At 38.9% G+C, this 9,015-nt stretch overlaps 1 protein-coding gene across 1 annotated transcript; it reads left to right on the top strand.

Moving 5' to 3' along the window:
* Positions 1–5,293: 5,293 nt before the first annotated feature.
* LOC113891820 (olfactory receptor 2A12-like) lies at positions 5,294–6,737 on the top strand. The gene has a single exon (XM_027540298.1). The coding sequence runs from the start codon at positions 5,294–5,296 to the stop codon at positions 6,224–6,226; it is 933 nt and encodes a 310-aa protein (XP_027396099.1). The 3' UTR covers positions 6,227–6,737.
* The last annotated feature ends 2,278 nt before the right edge of the window (positions 6,738–9,015 follow it).

Genomic DNA, 9,015 nt, shown 5'->3' with positions numbered 1-9,015 from the left:
GGAGCAATTTCAAGAAAAAGTACACAATACATGCATATCCTTGGGGATTGTACTGTGGGACATGGTTCATAATGTATGGCTGAGATCTATTAAATTCCTATATCAACATCCTCTTGATGAGGGACAACCTGCAATTCTAACATAGTTCTTACTTCTCAGCATAAGCAGGCATGCATGCACACACACACACACTCATACACTCATACACTCATCACTCACACATACACACATGCACACTGACAGCAAGCTGAAGAGCCAAGAGGAGAGGGGTAGGTTTTGCTCTAGTCTGTAGGGAAGAAAGAATGGTGAGAAGACGCTTAGTAATTTGTTCCCTGGACTCGTCAGGAATGCCTCTGGGGAATGGGCTGGTTTTAAGTGATCAGACTCTAAAACCCTCACTTCTAGAGGCTCCTGAGCACCCTGAGTTCTTCTCCATCTGGACAGAAAAGGTTTCTGGGACTCAACCATCCCCTGCACTCACTCCAGGGAGCAGGTGACTCAGCTCCAGCCATTCCCCATCTCTGTGAGTTTTCCTCTACATTCCAGCCCAAACTGAGAAAAATACCAGAAATAGTAGCAGCTCCCAGTTATATAAATCCTTACTTACACATTGATTAATGGTTTAAGAAGAGCAGGAGAGAAGGCCGGCAGAATCATCAGGGTTAGGAAAAAAGAAAAAACACCCTCTTGAAGCCCCCCTTTCTTGCTCTGTGCTGGGGTCTCAGAGTCACATCTGATACCCACGCTGTCTAAACATAGGTTTCTTACTCCTAGTCAGAGCCCCTCCCTGGTGTCCCACGTGTGGGCAGAAGCTGGTGAAACTCAGTGTCCCTGAATCGTAGCATCGAACTATAAGGGACATAAGGTCATCTAGAGCGTTTGCCTCCCTTACATGTGATGAAGCCAGAGGTGTTATGTGACTTGTCCTTCACTGTCTTTCATTTCTTCCTTGGCTGAGAACCATCTGTTACTTCTACATCCTAGACATGTCCTCCTGCCGGGGAAGGGAGAACACTGGAGCTCCTTTCCTTTCTGCTCAGTAGGGAGGTGTTAGTAAGTGGCTGGGAGAAGCCCTCTAGCCATTTGATAAAGATCCTGTTATTTTTCCTTTTGTAGCAAGGAAGCTGGTACCTGTACCAATTTAGCTTACCATGATTTGCTTCCAGAATTTCTCTTCAGGGATGGTTGTCCTCATCTGAGGATAACTAAACCTGATATTCTTCACAAGGATATATAATAATTTCCAGAATATCTTAATTACTAATTCCTTCCATGATATAAAGTCCAAGCATAGGAATTAAAACTATATATATCATCTATCTTTAGATATTTTTCTCATATTATCGAGGAATATGTTAGTTTTTTTAGAAACCAGGCTTTGGCCATGAGTGATAAAAGTCACATCATAGTTTGCAACATTTTGTAATTGAAAATTATGATGTTAAATAATAATATTGTTTAACCTGTAATAACTATGTTGGTAAAGACATCTCTGTATAATGGATGGTGTAGGTCTTTAAATAACAAGTCATTCCTTCTTGTCATTCATCTAGGAAACAGGAGTACCTCTTTGAGCCCCAAAGTGAAATTAAGAAGAAACTATAGATTAGAAGCAAAGTGAGAAATTCATATCTTAGGGTTAATTAAAACCATATATGGAAAAAGATGTCTTAAGGAGAAAATGCCTGTAGAATGAACCTCAGGAAATGTATTTTATATCAGGTTTGGCTAAATTGTATTAAAATGTAAGAATCAACATGATAAAAGTAGAAAAGTTGAAGTGGAACAACTTCACAGGAAAGGTGAACTGGAGGTTACGGTTCTAATTGTTAAATTAGGATCTTTTCCCACTGAGTAGTTTCTTCTAGGGCTGATATGTTTTGATTTTTTTGACTTGTTTGCTTTTTATAAATGATGATCATGGTGATGGATATACGTAGAAAGATGATAGAAATCTGAGAACTCCCATGTCTAGGAATATGCAATAAGAAAATAATAAAATATATACACAAAAAATATGTATAAAATTGAATCTATGGCATTACATTACATATAACCTGGTTAGAAGGTAATGTGTTAAATCAAGTAAAATATTTGTATGCAATAAAATAGCATGCAAATGTTTAAAGTATATTGCGTTGAAACATTTTGATATGGAAAACATACCTGGCATGATTTAAATGAGAGAAGTAAAACTGTTTATATAATTTAATTATATTTTTAAAAACATAAATACAGTGAATAATGGAAAACTATATGTACAAGTTATTAGCAATGATCACTTTTGGCCATAGGTTTCATACATGTATTATTTTATGGAATGTCATGTTTTACGAAGACTTAGGAAAACTTGATGTCAAAATTTCCTATGAGATAAATGCTAATTTGTTCACAGAATGAATCAGACCATTGAAATTTTAATTTGTAATTCTAAAATTTCTAAGAGCTTATCATTATCTAAATACAAAGAAAACCAAAAAGTGTAAATAATTTTAATTCTAAATATACTTTTGCCTAAAAAGTAAACTTTCATATAATATTTATATCATTTTCTTCAACAGTAGTGTTAAATTAGTGATGTTCTCCAAAAGAAGTCAGTAAACATGTGTTAGGATTAGACAAGTGAAGCTGAGAATTCATTATTCAGTTAACAACTTAGGTACTCTCCCAAATTGTATATGGTTTCTGTTGAACGAAAATATTAGAAATTTGGCAACAATCCTGATAAAAATATTAATAACAATATCCAATAAATCCAGATACTGATTTAAAAACATGATTCTTCAATAAGAAACCAAATTTCTTTTTTACTCATATAGATGTACTTTATTTTTTTCCCCTTTTTTAAAAGTTTTAGTCAGAGGATAATTAGCTTACAATATTGTCTTGGTTTCTGCCATACATCAACATGAATCAGCCATAGGTATACATATGTCCCTTCCCTCTTGAACTTTCATCTCACCCATCTAAGTTGTCACAGAGAACCGGATTTGTGCTCCCTGCATCATACAGCAAATTTTATATACGGTAATGTATATGTCTCAATGCTACTCTCTCAAACTGTCCTGCCCTCTCCTTCCCCCCACTGTGTCCACAAATCTGTTCTTTATGTCTGTATCTCTTTTGCTGTCCTGAAAATAAGTTCCTGAGTACCATTTTTCTAGATTCTGCATATATGCATTAATATACAATATTTGTTTTTCTCTTTCTGAATTGCTTCACTCTCTATAATAGACTCTTAAGTTCATCCACCTCATTAGAACTGATTCCAATAAATTCCTTCTTATGACTGATAGCATTCCATTGTATATATATGTGCCACAGCTTCTTTATCCATACATCTGTTAAAGGGCATCTAGGTTGTTTTCATGTCCTAGCTATTGTAAATAGTGCTGTGGGGAACATTGGGGTACATGTGTCTTTTTTAGTTATGGAGAAACTAAATGTTTTTAGTGAAATAACTTGATTCAAAGCTGAAGTAAAAAATCTACAAGATAAGCACAGAATAATTTAAGCCAGAAGGAACAAAGTACTTAAAATTATGAATTCAGTTCAGTTCAGTCACTCAGTCATGTCCAACTCTTTGTGACCCCATGGACCGCATGCAGCACTCCAGGCCTCCCTGTCCATCACCAACTCCCAGAGTCCACCCAAAGCCATGTCCATCGAGTCGGTGATGCCATCCAACCATCTCATCCTCTGTCATCCCCTTCTCCTTCTGCCCTCAATCTTTCCCAGCATCAGGGTCTTTTCAAATGAGTCAGCTCATTGCATCAGGTGGCCAAAGTATTAGAGTTTCAGCTTCAGCATTCAGGACTGATTTCCTTTAGGACAGACTTGCTGGATCTCCTTGCAGTCCAAGGGACTCTCAAGAGTCTTCTCCAACACCATAGTTCAAAAGCATCAATTCTTTGGCTCTCAGCTTTTTTTATAGTCCAACTCTCACATCCAGACATGACTACTGGAAAAACCATAGCTTTGACTAGACGGACCTTTGTTGGCAAAGTAATGTCTCTGGTTTTCAATATGCTGTCTAGGTTAGTCATAACTTTTCTTCCAAGGAGCAAGAATCTTTTAATTTCATGGCTGCAGTCATCATCTGCAGTGATTTTGGAGCCCCCAAAATAAAATCTGTCACTGTTTCCACTGTTTCCCCATCTATTTGCCATGAAGTGGTGGGACTGGATGCCGTGATCTTAGTTTTCTGAATATTGAGTTTTAAGCCAACTTTTTCACTCTCCTCTTTCACTTTCATCAAGAGGTTCTTAAGTTCTTTGCTTTCTGCCATAAGGGTGGTATCATCTGCATATTTGAGGTTATTGATATTTCTCCCAACAATCTTGATTCCAGCTTGTGCTTCATCCAGCCCAGCATTTCTCATGATGTACTCTGCATATAAGTTAAATAAGCAGGGTGATAATATACAGCCTTGACATACTTCTTTTCCTATTTGGAACCAGTCTGTTGTTCCACGTCCAGTTCTAACTATTGCTTCCTGACCTGCATAAAGATTTCTCAGGAGGCAGGTCAGGTGGTCTGGTATTCCCATCTCTTTAAGAGTATAATGGAATGAACTTGGAGATACCATCTTAACCAAGTAATACACAGCAGCATCACCTATATTGGGATTACTTAACATTATTTGAATATTCATGAAAAGTTTTAAGATTAACGAGTTACATTTTTTCCTGCCAAAAATTTATAAGTAAATTTATAAATAAAACATGGGAAATCCATGGAAAACCACAAGTGAGAGATGATATACAAAATAAGAACTCATACTCTTTAAAAATATTAATGTCAAGGAGAGAAAACTGATTAACTTTCAGATTAGAGGTGGTAAAATATTATATGTGACATTGGACTTCAATCGTGGACCAGAGGGGCTGAAATGCTATACCTAAAATAGTGAATCATGTTATCATCTCATGATTCTTGCTCTTAAGAAGATCAAACAGTTTGGAGATAAGCTGGCCTTCTGGTACACTTAATTATTATATGGTTCAGAGAATATTAACAAGAGAGAAAAATGATAAAGCAAACATGAAAAAATTGGTAAAGGGTATATATTAATATTGTTTATATTTCTGATACTTATCCTAAATTTTTATAACTTCACAATAAAGTAAGAAAAACAAACATGCTGAGAAACATTTTAGAGAACTCTCCCTGAAGTAGGGACAAGCACACAAACTTCTTTTGAATTTACTTCCCATAAGTAACTCTGATTTTCCTTGCTGTCCAGCTCTGACCTTCTCATCACACTTCAGTCCCTTAGAGACTGCCTTTGGGAATGAAAGGCAACCAATCATGGATCGCAGAATTCATCCTGCTGGGCTTCCAGCTCAGTGAAGACATGGAATTGCTCCTCTTCGTTATCTTCATCCTGCTATATACCTTCAACCTGCTGGCAAATGGGATGATCTTGGGACTCATCTCGCTTGAACCCAGACTGCACACCCCCATGTACTACTTCCTGTCTCATCTGGCCGTCACTGACGTAGCCTATGCTTCCAGCCATTTGCCCAATATGTTGGAAAACTTAGTGAAACACAAGAAAACCATCTCCTATTTCTCATGCACCATGCAGATGGTTTCCTATTTGGCCTTTGCTTCTGTAGAGTGCTTGACTTTGGTGGTGATGTCCTATGACAGGTTTGTGGCGATCTGCCACCCCCTGCAGTACACGGTCATCATGAACTGGAGGGTGTGCACGTTCCTGGCCATCGCTTGCTGGGTATGTGGATTTTCCCTGGCCATAGTCCAAGTAAGTCTGTTTCTACGGCTGCCCTTCTGTGGGCCCCAGAAGGTGAACCACTTTTTCTGCGAAATTAGCTCTGTCCTCAAAGTGACGTGTGGTGACATCTGGATCAATGAAATGTTCCTCTTTGCTGATGGTGTGTTTATTTTAGTTGGGCCCCTTTCCCTGATGCTGGTCTCCTACGTGCGTATCCTCTGGGCAATCCTAAAGAACCAGTCAAAGGAGGGCCGCAAGAAAGCCTTCTCCACCTGCTCCTCCCACCTCTGTGTGGTTGGGTTCTACTTTAGCATAGCCATGATGGTGTACTTGGCCCCTGACAGTAGCCACCAAGAGGAACAGAAGAAAATCCTTTTCCTGTTTTACACCTTCTTCAACCCATTACTGAATCCCCTTGTCTACAGTGTACGGAATGCTCAAGTGAAGGCTGCCTTCCACAAAGTACTGCAGAAAAATAGATCAGTGTGACACAGGTCAGAATTATGGTGCAGTGAATTTTTTTTCTAATAGTCAAGAAAATTTCCCATCAAAATACATGACTTAAGGATGAAGCTTCTACAAAGTAACATCAGCAAGAAGGCACAAGAGAAACCCCCAACTCCCTTCCTCCATGAAGATTACATAATAAAGATCTAATTGCCTTCATTGAACACCAGACATCACACAGGAGTTTGCAGCACCCCAAACTATCCCAAAGTCAGGAAGATATGCAGTGAAGCTTTTAGGCAAACTTACGCATTTGACCTTCCATAACTGCTTTTCTTCTCTGTCCCAGGGTAGCAGGATCAGGAGAAAATTCCCACTCCCAGCCCTTCCTCAAGAGGGAAAGAGAAGAATGGACCATGCAGACCACTTTAGCTTTTCAGGGAATAGCGTGAGGGTTTGTTAGTTATCTTGCCTCTGGCTCAGAGCACTGATGTGAATGGCAGTTTGGATTCCTTGTTGAGACCACCGAGAAACATAGCAAGCACCCAGCTTTTTATGGATATACTGAGATATTTTGAATTTTCACTGTTCTGATCTATCTGCACTGGTATTTCATTCTTGTGTTAATATTAAATTTCCTGTTGACATTCGATGTTGAGTTTCTTTACAAGTTCTTCTTTACCATCTGCATATCTTTTTTGATGAGGTATTTCTTTACATCTTTTACTCATTTTTATGTAATAAACTTTATTTTAAAGTAATTTTAGAATCAAAGCAAAATTGATTGAAAGGTACAGAAAGTGAAAGTGAAGTCGCTCAGTCGTGTCTGACTCTTTGCAACCTCATGGACTATAGCCTACCAGGTTCCTCCGTCCATGTGATTTTCCAGACAAGAGTACTGGAGTGGGTTGCCATTGCCTTCTCCAGGGGATCTTCCCAACCCAGGGATTGAACTCGGGTCTCCCACATTGTAGGCAGACATTTTACCGTCTGAGCCACGAGGGAAGTGTGAAAGGTACAGAGATACCCCCAATACCCCCTTCTCTCCATACATAACCTTCCCCATTATAAACATCCCCTACAGAATGGTGCATTCGTTATCATTCATAAAGCTGTCCTGATACATGATCACCCAATTTTCACAGCTTCCATGAGGATTCATTTGTGCTGTTGTATATTCTGTGTACTGGATGAGTGTATAATTATGTGCATCCACAATTATATTTTCATAAAGAGTAATTTCACTGTGCTGAGAGTCCCCTCTTCCTCTCTCACTACTAGTCCCTGGTAACCACTGATATCTTGATTGCCTCCATAGTTTTGGCTTTTCAGAATGTTGGGATCATATAGTATATAGTATTTTCACATTGACTTCTGTCACTCAGTGGTGTGCATTTAAGTTTTTTTTTTTTTTACATGCTAGTTCATTTCTTTTTAGTGCAGAATACTGTTCTCTTGTCTGCGTGCACCACCGTTTATCCTTTACCAACTGAAGGACATCTGGATTGCTTCTAAGTTTAGACAATCATAAATAAAGCTGCTTTAAATATTACTGTTCATATCTTTTATGTGGACATAAGTTTTCAAATCCTTTGGGTAAATAGTAGGGCCACTTGTAGCTCATATAGTAGAGTATTTATTTTTTTTAGACGTTTTCAAACCGTCTTTTCAAGGTGGCTGTACCATTTTGCAATGAATGAAAATAAATTCCCCTCAGCAGTATATGCAACTTTCTGTTGATCCACATCCGAATCAGTGTTTGGTGTTGTCAATGGTCAGGATTTTAGCCATTCTACTAGGTGCACACTGATGTTTCATTGTTGTTTTAATGTTCATTTCTCTGATCACATAGATGTGGGCCGTCTTTTCATATGCTTCTTTGCTATTTGTGAATCTTCTTTGAATAGGTGTCTGTCAGAGTTTTTTGCCCATTTTTTAACTGGCTTGTTTGTTTTCCTTGTGTGTGTGTGCTTAGTCGCTAAGTCGTGTCTGACTCTTTGCGACCCCCATGGACGTAGCCCACCAGGCTCCTTTGTCCATGGGATTTTCCAGGCGAGAATACTGGAGTGAGTTGCCAGTTCCTCCTCCGGGGGGTCTTCCAGGCCCAGGGACCAAAACTGCATCTCCTGTGTCTCCTGCTTTGCAGGCAGATTCTTTACCGACTGAGCCCCCTTCTTATTGTGTTGCAAAAGTCCTTTCTTTATTTTTTAGAATCAACTCCTTTTTTCCTACATATGCAAAGATTTTTCTCCCCAGCCCTTGTGTTGTTTATCTTTTCATATTCTTACCAGAGCCTTTTTTTTTTTTTTTTTAAACAGAGCAGAAGTCTTTCAGTTCAGTTCAGTTCAGTCACTCAGTCATATTCGACTCTTTGCGACCCATGGACTGCAGCATGCCAGGCCCCCTGTCCATCACCAACTCCCAGAGTTTACTCAAACTCATGTCCATTGAGTTGGTGATGCCATCCAACCATCTCATCCTCTGCCGTCCCCTTGTTCTCCAGCCTTCAATCTTTCCCAGCATCAGGGTCTTTTCAAATGAGCCTGCTCTTCACATCAGATGGCCAAAATGTTGGAGTTTCAGCTTCAGCATCAGTCCTTTCAATGAACACTCAGGACTGATCTCCTTTAGGATGGACTGGTTGGATCTCCTTGCAGTCCAAGGGACTCGCAAGAGTTTTCTCCAATACCACAGAACTCTTTTATTCTAATTAAATGCCATTCACCAATTTCTTTTTTAATGCTGAAGAGTTTTTTTATTTTCAGTTTAGAGTTTTCCTTTGTATTTTGAAGGGAGGAGGAGTGGAGTTGTTTTAAATCTCTTGTGGTTCA

The sequence above is a fragment of the Bos indicus x Bos taurus genome, chromosome 4, assembly GCF_003369695.1.
Source record: "Bos indicus x Bos taurus breed Angus x Brahman F1 hybrid chromosome 4, Bos_hybrid_MaternalHap_v2.0, whole genome shotgun sequence".
NCBI classification, from domain to species: domain Eukaryota; kingdom Metazoa; phylum Chordata; class Mammalia; order Artiodactyla; family Bovidae; genus Bos; species Bos indicus x Bos taurus.
The sequence above is the reverse complement of the archived record's forward strand: the minus strand, read 5'-3'. Positions and strand labels throughout refer to the sequence as shown.